At 39.4% G+C, this 13,813-nt stretch overlaps 2 protein-coding genes across 4 annotated transcripts in view; one reads left to right on the plus strand and one right to left on the minus strand.

The window, feature by feature from the left end:
* The window catches only part of nup214 (nucleoporin 214), a 319,628-nt gene that overhangs the window by 74,699 nt on the left and 231,116 nt on the right, over positions 1-13,813 (minus strand). The window lies entirely within an intron of this gene.
* dqx1 (DEAQ box RNA-dependent ATPase 1) lies at positions 797-13,774 on the plus strand. Of its 2 annotated transcripts, XM_051689207.1 has the most exons (13): positions 797-1,043; positions 1,921-2,068; positions 3,336-3,695; positions 4,361-4,554; positions 4,748-5,129; positions 6,718-7,008; positions 7,086-7,185; positions 7,983-8,141; positions 11,315-11,506; positions 11,713-11,838; positions 12,181-12,371; positions 12,558-12,748; positions 12,974-13,774. In XM_051689207.1, the coding sequence occupies exons 3-13, from the start codon at positions 3,408-3,410 to the stop codon at positions 13,158-13,160; spliced, it is 2,301 nt and encodes a 766-aa protein (XP_051545167.1). In that variant the 5' UTR covers positions 797-1,043; positions 1,921-2,068; positions 3,336-3,407; the 3' UTR covers positions 13,161-13,774. The 2 variants fall into 2 exon arrangements, with proteins under 2 accessions (XP_051545167.1, XP_051545159.1); XM_051689199.1 differs by lacking the exon at positions 1,921-2,068.

Below are 13,813 nucleotides of genomic sequence, written 5' to 3' on the forward strand. Positions count from 1 at the left end.
ATATGTATGTATGTATGTATGTATGAATGTATGTATGTATAATTAGAACTTAAAATAAATAAATTATTGAAATTAACTCCATTTGGTTTATTGTAAAAAAAAAAAAATAATAATAATAATAATAAAATGTTGGATTCTGTGCCCATCATCTGAAAATGTATAATCCAAACAAAACACTGAAATGTTTATAATGAATTTATGACGTTTGTTTTGTTTTGTTGAAATCTTTATTTCAGAAAATATTGTCCAATACAAAAGCAATGGGAATATATGTTTTAATTGGTTTTGGACAAATTGTATTTTTCCCCATAAAGTAGGATGTTATGCCCACTTGTGCAATTTTGCAGTGCATTAATATTGAATAAACAATCGTTAATTTTGCTCTTCGACTGATTTTCTTTTGAAACGCTTATATCCTGTATAATGCATTGTATGTTATGCTACTTTATGCTACTAATATTTAATTATTTTGTTGATTAGTTTTGCTCTCTTGACTGCTAATTCATTCATTCATTTTGTTTGTTGTTGTTCTTTGTTGTCTTGATTGCACTTCCATTCATTCATTTATTTAGGTTGTTTCGCATTACAGTAAAAGGTTTCTTCCCTTGTCTTCAGGTTTCAGCTGCACCTGCACGCGCTGAGCGACAGGCTGCGTCTCAAGTCCTACTGAGCACCCTATCTAGACATGACACGTGTCGTGTAGTCTTTGAGAACGTCGTAGGTGCCCTTGAGTGCTGTGTAGTGAGTGAGGGGGCGCGTGAGGGTTTGTGACGCGGCGCGTGTGCGGAGGTGAGACGCGTGAGGTGGGGCTTCATCATGGCGGCGGAGTTTCGCTCTCAGTCTGTTAAATATCGTCAACAGTCATGAATTACATCATAATAGAGTATTAAAACAGCAACAGCTCGATATTAAAGCGTTTGTTTGTCAGGCTCTTTATCCGCTGAAGGACATTATATCTAATTTACTGTCATCGCGAGGAAATACTGGGACTCTCTTCTTTATGTATTTATTTTGATAGTTTGACGGATTGAAATGTGTTTCAGGTAAATATGATTTTACTCTCGCTGTAAGTCAGTTTTCGTTGTGTTTGTCGATATTCTGACAGTCAGCTGATCCACGATCAGTATTATTGAGATTTAAAGGAAACGCGTCTTTATTTTCACAATCACATTTCATTTAAAATACGCAAACAGATATGTCACAGTTCATTTGAAGTAATCATATTGTTGTCTAATGTTTATTATCGTGCTTGTTTTTGAGTCTTGTGTACTGCGTATGGACGAATATTTATGTATGAGAATATTGAATAGATGTAGATGTAGAAATGAATCCCCTTGTTGTTGTTGTTGTTGAGCTTTAATCTGACCTCAATATCACTGACACAGACACTACTGTAATGGACCTCATAAGTGACTTATTGTACAATAATAATCATTTAATAATTTATCGTATTTTTACATTTGATAAAAACAGTCGTTCTCACTTAAATTCCATTTAATGTTTACAGAACGAACAGAAATTAAAAAACATTTCGTTTTTAGTCCCTTCTCAACACTATCAACAGAAACATGAAGAAGCTCATGTCATAGTGTATTTCCAGCAGGTAATATCTGAATATTCACACATGAACAGGGTACATTTACATTCACCTTAACTTTAAACAAGTGTTTCATCTGTTTTGTTTGTGGAGAGTCAGCTGGTCAACCAAATGAACGTGCTTTATTGAGTCTGTAGGCTGCAGGTAATCCTGAAGAGTTTAGATGATCAAATGCAACAGATGTGTGATTTTTTCTATTCATTTACTGTTAAATAGCATCCATGTTCTGATCAGACAGGTATTGGCAGTTCTGATATGAAGATAACTCTCGTGTGTGTGTGGAACAGGACAGTCATGTGCTTCTCCATGTCTGTTTATGACAGCTCTGTCCAGGTCTACAGATATGTTTGTAAGGGCTGTGTCTCGGAACAGTTCTGGATGGTGTCCGTGCATTAGTGCGAGTTGCCTCAGGACATGTGCTGGATTCCTGACACGTGTAGAATTACACAGAGTTTCAGCTGCTGAGACATTGTAAGACATGCTTCATTTCCATGAGCACCCACTGGAGACAAAACACAAATGAGATCTCTTCAATATCTCAGCTGTTGCTCCTCAACAGCAATTAGATTAAATGGTGTGAAAATAGAGACTGAAGTCTCCTGCTTCTCAGAAGTTTCTCCTGAGACTCCAGTAATCTCACGTTTTCTCTACAGTTTCAGAAGAGATCTCAACAGTGTCTCAAACTGTCCTCAGATTTGTCAGATGTCACAAACACTGCTCATCAACTTTTTCCAACACCGAAAGTTTTGAGCTAATATGCTATTCATGTTAATTTTACAGCTATACTCTATACTCTTACTGTATGCCAACAATTGACTCATTTTTGTCTATTTGTGTTTCTCCTAATGAATTTTATGAAAAAGCAACCTAAGCAATAACATTTCCCTCCGGTCAGGATTAATAATTAGTACTGATGATGTTCCAGAGTCTTAGAGCAATGAATGCATCTCCCAGTGATAAAACATTGTTTTGTTGTCTACAGTGTTTTACTATAAAAATACTTGCATAAAATTGACTAATTTATGTCACTAAATGAAGGGTTAATGACGTGATGCTTTTTTTTTTTTTGTCCAAATCGGCATGAGTAGGACTGAATATTTTTTTTTTAAATATATATATATTTCTTAAAAAACAAAAATAGTGAAGCAATCTTATTTCAAAATATTATTAATATATGAAAAACTTTTGTCTACCAAATCAAAGTCATGTGGTGTAACCAACATGTACATTGTCATTCTGTTGTCATGTGACAAAATACAGAGAAGGCCCCTTTAGACCCTCAATACTTTCTGAAGTTTTAAAAAAATATCAATATTTTGACATTTTTATGAAAAGACTTGTTTTGTTCAGGTCATTTGGAGTAGCCCTGTGAAAATTTTTTGATATTCTTTACTCAGAAATTCATGATATTTGTAAAATATGTATATATATTTACCTTGAAAATATATTTGAAAACTTTTTTTAAATGAATTAAGTTACTCTCACACTCTTTTAAGGTGCAAGAAAAGTATTTAAATGCATTTTACTTCATGGTAATACCACATACACATGGCATTTTTAAAGTAATTATATGAAATTATTGTAGAAATTAGTGAAACCAACATGGACTCAAAGATTACATTTCTACGAACTGAACACGTGTGTTTTAAAACTAGATTTTTAAAAGATTTCTCATTTGTATCATGTTGGACAACCTTATTTGTTAATGACCCATTTCCTTTTGATTTGATCTCTGCAGATAGTCGTAATCAGTGGTGTTCCGCAGGGCTCCGTCATCGGCCTGTCAGCATTTCACCCGGCTGCAGTCAGGATGTCGGTCCCCAAACCTCCTCCTGCTCTCTCAGGCCTGGACAACCTCTCCATCTCATCGCTGATGTCAGGAGACCTGGAGAAGGACGGCGAGAGAGAGGTCGGGGATCTGGCTGACCTGGAAGTGAACCCATACGATGGGCTGCCATACTCCTCGCGTTATTACAGTCTGCTGGAGGAGAGGAAGCAGTTGCCCGTGTGGAGTGTGAAGTTCAGTCTGTTGGAACACATGGAGTCTCACAGTATGATCGTCCTGAGTGCAGACGGAGGAACAGGGAAGAGCACGCAGGTGATGAAACGCCTTTATTTACATCACAGACACTCGCTCAGCATCTGTTGATAGTGTCAAAGTGCTCCAAAATATTCAGCATCTCAGATGTGTAACACAAAATTAAAGCTGGATTTGCAATTACTTGTGAATATGGTGGTTGAAGTGAACAAAGCTTTTATTTCAATAAAAGCTAGTTATTGTTCTCTAATTGTAATCACATTGCAATTAAACATCCACCCATGCAGGCTCCCCCTGTGATAACTAATAATGGATTTTTAATGAGCTTCTGAAAAGTGGTTAAATCATTAATCGGGTGGTTTGGTTAAAGGAAAGTTCCGAGTTCAATAATCGTTCAGTGTTTTCGACCAGAAGTGCAACCACCTAGAAAAGTAGTCCCACTGCTAAAAAAAAAAAAAAAACACTTTTTAATTTTCACAACTTTACAGCTCAAATAAAACACATTTATACTGAAGAATTCATGTAAGTGCTACAAAAATACATGCTTCACATTTCTGATTTTAAACCCTCGAGTACATCTGCCCCATCGACTTGCATTGTAAGTGCATTACTGTAAACACAATTTATGTTTTTTCTGCAACAAAGAAGCCTCAAACCATTTTTATTCTGTTCTATTCTATTCTAGCACACACTTTGTAATGTGTCTCTCTCTCTGGTGTGAGTAGGTTCCTCAGTGGTGTGTGGAGTATGCACTGTCTCATGAGTTCTCTCAGGGTTTAGTATGCTGTTGTCAGCCATACGCTGCAGCCGCCTGCAGCCTAGCGCTGAGAGTAGCAGATGAGATGGACTTGAGTTTAGGGTTGGAGGTCGGCTACAGGGTACCACATGAAGATGGCTGCACTCCTGACACTATACTACGGTACAATATCATTATCAATCCTATAGACTTACATTGAAGGTGGGACTGGAGCAGAATATGACAGAGATTGACTAAGGGTGCACGACTCTTTTCACTTGACCCAGTAAACAACCATGTATTTATTTTGAATGGATAAATACATAAAAAAAAGTCTGTGATGTCAGTCTGTTGCATATGTGATTCTCTCCTGCAGGTTTGTGACGGACTCTCTGCTGCTGGAGGAAATGATGTCAGATCCTCTGCTGCGGCAGTACAGTGTCCTGGTCATTGATGAGGCTCAGGAGCGGACGGTAGCGACTGACGTGCTGTTGGGTCTGTTGTGTGACGTGTGTCGTCAGCGCTCTGATCTGAGGGTGGTGGTCCTCACTGCACCGGCCGTCGCTCACACCTTCACTGGGTTCCTGGGAGAGAACGTCCTGCACCTGAGCGTCCCCTCAGAAACAAACATGGTGGAGATTCTGTACCGAGAGCCGCCGACAGGACATGATCTGACCACTGCTTCCTGTCACGTGATACTGGATTTGCACCGCAGAGGGGAGGAAGGCGACATACTCGTGTTTTTGCCCAGTGTGCAGGTATACACTTCTAAGACGTAGACAGAAAATGTTATTGAGAGTGTGTTTGTGATGGTCCCAGTGGAAATGTGATTTCATAAAGGCTCATATCAGGTAATGTTGATCATGATAGCAGTAAAACACACACACTTTGACTCCCCCTCTGTCAACAGTCACACCCTCTCTCAGTCCCTTGAGCAAACTGACCTCATTAATACTGAAGAAACTCAGAGAGAGACTTGAACAATGAAATCAGGCCATTCATCATCAGAAATTGAACTGCATTTCTGATGATGTATGTGTTGTATGAGTGTAAGACAGATAGACAGGCTCTCATGACAGGCTGATGTGTGTTTTCATGTCTTCAGACACACCTGCAGTGATCACTTTACAGTCACCACACCCTCTACAGACATAACATGACTTTGTGTTGTGTATAAAACTGACACTTGCTTTATAGTTGTAAAGGAACACATTTACCTGTTAGATGCGATTAAAGTTCATGCAGCAGTATGCCTGAAGAATTGTGCTGACTGAAGGGTTTGACCAATAGGTGAGGGTGAGGGTGATAGGCGGAGGGTGAATGAACTGCAGGGTAAGGCTGTGTAACCCCCCAACCCGAGCTTATGAAAGAAAATAATAATAAACAGACTTAAAATAAATGTATTGCCAGCTGCAGCCATACATTTCAAATTGCTTCATGCCTTAAAGGGATAGTTCAGCCAAAAATTTAAATTCTCTCATCATTTACTCACCCTCATGCCATCCTAGATGTGTATGACTTTCTTTCTTCTGCTTGCCACAAACTAAGATTTTTAGAAGAATATTTCAGCTCTATAGGTCCATACAATGCCTTGTAGCTCAAAAAAAGCACATAAAGGCAGCATAAAAGTAATCCATACGACTCCAGTGGTTTAATCCATGTCTTCAGAAGTGATATGATAGATGTGGGTGAGAAACAGATCAATATACAAGTCCTTTTTTTTTTATTACTATAAATCTCCACTTTCACTTTTACTTTCACATTCTTCTTTTGTTTTTTGGTGATTCACATTCTTTGTGCATATCACCACCTTCTAAGCAGGGAGGAAAATTTATAGTAAAAAAGGACTTAAATATTGATCTGTTTCTCATCCACACCTATCATATCTCTTCAGAACACATGGATTAAACCACTGGAGTCTTATGGATTACTTTTATGCTGCCTTTATGTGATTTTTGGAGCTTCAAAGTTCTGGTCACCATTCACTTGCATTGTATGGACCTACAGAGCTGAAATATTCTTCTAAAAATCTTCATTTGTGTTCTGCAGAAGAAAGTAAGTCATACATATCTGGGATGGCATGAGGGTGAGTAAATGATGAGAGAATTCTCATTTTTGGGTGAACAATCCCTTTCATTCCACAAAGCTCTTCATTCCTTATCGATGTCTTTATTCATTAATACACTTCCCCAGCCTTACACACGCTCTGCCTATGAGAAACACAGATTAGAGGGAACGTCAAATCCATATATTTGAGATTTAGGTGAATATTCTGTAGCCAGTTTGTAAAAAAACAGGTGTTTATTTTAACCTGAACGTTTGCTCTGTCTTCTCTGTGTGCATCAGGAGATCAATGAGTGTTGTGTAGTGTTGGAGAAAGAGTGTGTGGCTCTGAGCGCTTATCTGGGGTCACTGCGGGTCATTTCGCTGCACACTGGAGACGGAGCTTCATCACAGCAGGTTTATGACTCTGAGATCGCTCAAGACAAACATCCGGACGAGGAGGCAGCTGGTCTCGAGGACTCTGGTGCTCCGTCTCTCCGGCGCAGGGTCATCCTCACTGATGTGTTAGGAGAAGCTTCATTCTCACTCAACGACATCCGATACGTCATCGACAGCGGTGTTCACCTCAAGACTGTGAGTCACTCAACATCAAACATCAGTCATTCTGTCTGAAACATCTAAAGACTCAACACTGTCCCTGATCTCCACAGATCTACAACCCTCAAATCAGAGCTGATTCTCAAATTCAGAGACCAATCAGTAAACAGCAGGCTAACACACGAGCACAGAGGGTTAACAGCAAACTGCCAGGTTAGTAAATCACAATATTAAAGGAATAGTTCACCAGAAATTAAAGTTCTGTCATCATTTACTCATCCTCATTTTGTTCCAAACTATATGGCTTTCTACTGTGGAATATGAAAGCAGAATTTTCACACTGCTCTTTTGAAAGCATACAGTGACCAGGGGCTGTCAGGCTTGAGAGAAAAGAAAAAAAGCCCCATAAAACTATAATAACAATTAGTTCAAACGACTTGTGCGCTAGTTTCTGAAGCCATACAATAGCTTTTTGTGAAGAACAAACCCAAATGTGAGTCATTATTCTTAGAACATTTTCTTGTTCACTCAAGCTCATAAATCTCATTCGTATTTGCATATATTCAAACATGCCATGTAAAGACACAACACAGCAATTTTGACATCACTAATGCCAAATGTCACCGGTTCATGCAAGTTTCTATATGTGGAAGTGCAAATAAAATCGGAAGATTGTTTTTGGAATAACGACTTATATTTGTTCCACAAACAAAGATATTGTATGACTTCAGAAGACTTTGATACTTTAATACTGTTATGTCATTTTTAAAGCTTGACAGCTCCAGTCCCCCTTTAATTTTGTTGTATGAGAAAGAGCACTCTGGACATTCTGCAATATTTCATAGAAGAAAGTCTTACAGGATTGGAATGACATGAAGGGAACTAAATGATGACAGAATTTTCATTTTTTGGGTGCACTATCCCTTTAATGTTCCTGATATGTAAGAGTCTGAATGTTGTTTGTACAGTCTGTCAGTCACTAGGGTTGTTGTATTTGTTCTCTGCTGTAGGTGTGTGTTTTCGTCTGTACTCTCAGTCGTTCTATGAAGATGGAATGTCTGAATGTCGCTGTCCTGCTGTGACAGAAGCAAACCTCAGTCATCTGGTGCTGCTGCTAAAGAGACTGGACATCGCTGATATGGGCCAGTGCAAATTTCTGGACCGGCCAGGTGAGAATTCACTCCTGTCATACTGAATGGTGCTGAACTTTAGCAGAGTCAGAGTTTAGACTATCAGTATAACGTTTTTGTATCGTATTTTAGCCAAGATCTGCCAGCCAAAAAAGAAAAAAAGAAAAAGGCCAATCCAAGGACTAGTTCTTGCATGGAAGAACTTATATTAACCTCATGAAGCTCTAGATGTGATCCTGAAGCACTAGATATTTCCTGAAGCTGTCGATGTGATCACAAAGCTCTTGATGTGATCTTGAAGTTACAGTAAATGTGATCCTGAAGCTCAAGATGTGATCCTGAAGCTCTAGATGTGATCTTGAAGCTGTAAATGTGATCTTGAAGCTCTAGGTGTGATCTTGAAGCTCTAGATGTCATCCTGAGGCTGTCTATGAAAAACATGAAGCTCTCAATGTGATTACATCACTTTAGATGTGATCCTAAAGCTCTAGATGTGATCTTGAATCTGTAGATGTGATCATGAAGCTCTAGATGTGATCTTGAATCTCTAGATGTGATCACAAAGCTCTAGATATGATCACTGAGCTCTAGATATGATCCTGAAGCTCTAGACACGATCCTGAATCTCTAGATGTGGTCACAAAGCTCTAGATATGATCCTGAAGCTCTAGATGTGACCACAAAGCACTAGATGTGATCATGAAGCTCCAGATGTTATCCTAAAGTTCAAGATGCAATATGTGATCCTGAAGCACAAGATGTGATCCTGAAGATTTAGATTTGATCTTGAAGCACTAAATGTGATCCTGAATCTCCAAATGTGATCACGAAGCTCTAGATGTGATCTTAAAGTTCTAGATGCGATATGTGATCATGAAGCTCTAGATGTGATCACAAAGTTCTATGTGATCCAAATGTTCTAGGTGTGATCTTAAAGCTGTAGATGTGATACTGAAGCTCTAGATGCGATCTTGAAACTCTAAATGTGATCCTGAAGCTCTAGATGCAATTCTGAAGCTCTAGATGCGATCTTGAAACTCTAGATGCGATCCAAAAGCTCTAGATGTGATCACAAATCTCTAGATGCAATCTTGAAACTCTAGATGTGATGTTGAAGCTCTAAATGCGATATTGAAACTCTAGATGTGATCACAAAGCTCCAGATGTGATTCTGAAGCTCTTGATGTGTTCACAAAGCTCTATATGTGACCCTGATCCTCTAGGTGGGAGCACAAACCGCTAGATGTGATTATGAAGCTCTTGATGTGATCACAAAGCAATAGATGTCATCCTGAAGCTCTAGGTGTGAGCACAAACCGCTAGATGTGATCCTGAAGCTCTAGATGTGAGCACAAATCTCCAGATGTGATTCTGAAGCTCTTGATGTATTCACAAAGCTCTAGATGTGATCCTGATGCTCTAGTTGTGAGCACAAACCGCCAAATGTGATCCTGAACTCTAGATCAGGGGTGCTCATTACGTCGATCGCAAGACAACCACTAGCTGATCTCCTTAACCGGTCAAATGGTAGAGGGAGTAGAGAGGGAAAATACTCGAATAACAGAATTTTTAAAGATCACTTTTTATTTCCTCATTTCGACTCCCCCGCGGGTGGACTTCCAAAACGTAGCCTGGCAGGGGAAGACTCATTCATATTTATGAGGAAAGCTCTACCTGATTGGTTACGGTTACAATTAGGGGTAGGGCTATAGTTTCTCCGACCAATAAGGTAGTGCTTTCTGTGTGAATATAAATCACTCTTCCCCTGCCATCCTACGTTTCGGAAACTTGTCCCCTTCATCCTCCTTTCACTGTCTGACAGACGGCTTTTTTGTGTGTTGTGAGAGTGCTCACGCTAATGCAGATACACGCCTGTGTGATGGTCAAATACATTTCGAAATGCCTGTCTTGGCGAGGTATTGATTGAAACACAGTCAATTGTGTTTGAAGTAAGTGTAAGCTCCGGGACAAAAAAAAAAAAGCGGATTTGTATCAAAATATCGGATCTGTGCATTAGGACTTGCAGTGTAAATGCAGCCTGATAGACCTGCCACTGTCTATGTCATAAATATATACAACAATGTATTGCTCTTGGCTGGATACCTTTAGCTTTAAAATAAAATATGAATGTATTATAATCATTCAGTGAAGACCCCTAATCTATGAGAATGAAAGAATGTTTACTTGAATACTTGATACTGCTGTTAGAAATTTTAAGCACTGTTTTCCGAATTTGTTTCTTTGTTCTTATTTTATTACTGACTGTTTCCTCATCCTGAATAATTACTTGAGAACTTGAAACAATGTTTATCCAATTAACAAATTAAGGGCCGTTTACACGATAACTTTTTCAACTAAAAACGGAAAACTTTTTATGCGTTTTGGCTGTTCGTTTACACGACAACGGCGTTTTGGGGCCTGAAAACGCAAACTTTTGAAAATGGGTTTCAAAGTGCAAGTTTTTGAAAACGATGCAGTTATCCTCTCCGTGTAAACATACAAAAACGCGAATTTGTGAAAACGATGACGTCATACGCACGTGTATTACGTGTTCAGTCTATAGGCATGCATGCGGGTACTTCAAAATAACGTGCGAAACATTCAAAACTACAATGGCGGACTACAGGACTGTGTTTGTACTGCTCAAGATTTTGTCCAGACAAAATTGCTCGATGCTTTCGCCATCTTCATTGTTTGTATTCACTGCTCTGTGGAAGAATGCTTATGTGCGCAGGCGCGTAGTGTTTCTTTACAAAGTGACATCGGCAACTACTGGCCTGGCATGCATAATACAGTGTTTTTAGTCGTTTTCACGGATCTGTGTGAACGGGGATCGTTTTGACAATGTTGTCGTCTGTACGCGAAACTTTTCAAAAACACAAAGGAAAAACGTTTCCGTTTTTAGTTCATCATTGTCATGTAAACGTACACTTAGTCAGTATTAGTTTTAGCATCACTGGTAATTTTCCTGGTATTGGTTCCGACTACTTAAATGTTGGAATTGTGACAACATTGCCTACAATGTATATTTAAATTGTGCATGGTAGATCTTACTGTAATGGCATTATGAAAAAGTAGATCTCATGCCATAAAAGTGTGAGCACCCCTGCACTAGATGTGATCACAAAGCTCTAGATTTGATATTGAAGCTCTAGATGTGATGATGAAGCTCTTGATATGATCCTGATGATGGTGTACGTGTGTTTGTGTAGCTCCTGAAGCACTCATGCAGGCTCTGGAGGATCTGGATTATTTAGCAGCTCTTGATGATGACGGGAATCTTTCAGAAGTGGGAATCATCATGTCTGAACTTCCTCTGGAGCCTCCGTTAGCTAAAGCTCTGATCGCATCCTGTGAATTTGACTGTGTCAATGAACTTCTCACCATCGCTGCCATGCTGACTGGTAAACAACAGCTTTCATCTTTCATAAAAAACCAAATGTCAGATGTCTCAGTCTAAATACATCTCACTATTGATGAGTTTTTTCCCCAGAGATATTGTTTTTTCGAATTGATTCTGTCTTTGGAAAGATCAGACAGGTGCATATAGAGTATTTTGAGATGATGTGTCCTCCAGTCATTGTAAAGTCTCTCTGATGTTTGTTTGCAGCTCCGCCATGTTTTTTAACTCCTCCAGCAAATAAAGAGGAAGCGGCAGCGACTCACAGACGCCCCCTGCTGCATCCAGAGGGAGATCACATGACCCTAATTAACGTCTACAATGCCTATGTGCAGCGTAAGTACACAACTATCATACTGAAACATAAACGCCTACTTTTCAATGTCTGTTCATGGAGAAAGATGCTTTTTGCCACATAATTTTACAGCTAGTTACAGCATCTTCCAGCAAGGGCTGAAATGCTGAAACTAACCACCCCTTGGTCCTAACCCTTACCCTAACCATAACCTACCCCTAAAATCAGAGGGAAATGATGGGTTAATAAGGAAGTAGTTTAAGCCCGGCTCCAGCCCCAGTCTTAACCCTAAGATTAGATGGGTTGATTTGTCCGAACATGTGCTACTTGTCTAAATCGCATTAAGGGAGATGCTGTAGTGAGAGTTTGTGTTTCTCAAACAGATAATGAAGATGAGATCTGGTGCAGGACAAACTTCTTAAACTCCTCTGCATTACGATTGGCTGTGGTAATAAGGGCGGAGCTACTGGAGGTGATGCAGCGAATCGAGTTGCCCGTGTCTCCACCTGCCTTTGGTTGCCAGGACAACAGCACCAATATTAAGAGAGCTCTTATCTCAGGGTTCTTCCTCAAGGTAAACACAATCAGTTAGGAATGAGTATTTCCTTAAAAAGCACTTCAAGATGGAAACATTTTACTCATGATTGCTGATCAACATTTTGTCTGATAAATAATATTTTCTATAACAGCCATTCGATTGGATTATAATTCTTGGTTGAAAATGACTGAACGTTTCTGAAAGATTATGTTTGATCTCCAGGTTGCTCATGATGTTGATGGTTCAGGAAACTATCTGCTGCTCACTCACCGTCATGTAGCTCACCTACACCCGTTCTCATCGTACCTGTGTCGCCGGCCGCACCCCAACCCGCCAAACTGGGTCCTTTACCACGACTTCACCATCTCCCATGACAACTGCATCTGTATCGTATCCGAGATTCACCCTCAAATGTAAGTCTCTCTTACACATTTTCTTGCTTTCACAGATGTTTGGGATCTATTCTCTGATTAAATCTCTGCTGGCTGGTGCTTGTTTAGCTGGTCTCCTAACCAGCCTGACCCACGTAAACCAGCAATGAGGGCCAGCTAAGAAATGCAAACCACCTTAGGCTGGTTTAAGCAGTGTTTCAACACACATTTTATCATCATCCTCTAAATTCCCTGTGTTTGTGGCAGGTTGGTGGAACTGGCCCCTCAGTACTTTCTCGGGAACCTTCCGTCCAGTGAAGGTCGAGATCTTCTGATGGAGCTCAGACAGAGTTTATTCCCACCAGAAGATCAGGAGAACATGAACCTTCAGGAGAAAAGCCATGAAGCAGAAGCTCATGGTCTGTACAGCACTGAGATGTGTCTCGTACAGTGACTGAGTAACTGTACACTTGAAGAGATTACTCTTTGTTATACTGCAATACATGAAACGCAAGCACTCTTCTGTAGCTCTCGGCTGCACAGATTCAGTCCAGCAGTGGACGCAGTGCAATGAAGAACAATTAATAACAGCCTCAATGAGTCTAACATGGGTCAGAGTTTTTGTCAGGCACAGTTAGATTTCTTTCTATAATTGAAGTGCTTTGAAATATATATTTATATATATTTTTAATAGTGATATTGATGTAAGAGAACAGAATCTGTCTGGATCGATTAAGGGAAACAAGTCCAGCACAATATCAGCCTCCTGCAACCAACCTCATGAAGTTAAATGGCTGTAATTCTTTAAAAATGACATGGTTTTGTGTGTTTATACATCATATACGTGCTTTTTTTTAAACTGAACACTGAACACAAAGTCGCAAGTTTTTTTTCCCCCTCTATCTTCATCGGACATTTACTGACGGAACACAAAAAAGACCACATTCATTTTTGTGTAAACTTGAGTGTACAAATACCTGATTTTTAATACATTGGAAAATTTTCACACAAATTCAAAGTTGTGGAGCTTCTATTGTTTTAATTTTAATAAATGCAGATATGTTCATACTTCAGTGCTTATTTTGCTTGCAATTTTATTTATGCATA

Source organism: Myxocyprinus asiaticus, chromosome 4, assembly GCF_019703515.2.
Source record: "Myxocyprinus asiaticus isolate MX2 ecotype Aquarium Trade chromosome 4, UBuf_Myxa_2, whole genome shotgun sequence".
Taxonomy (NCBI): Eukaryota; Metazoa; Chordata; class Actinopteri; order Cypriniformes; family Catostomidae; genus Myxocyprinus; species Myxocyprinus asiaticus.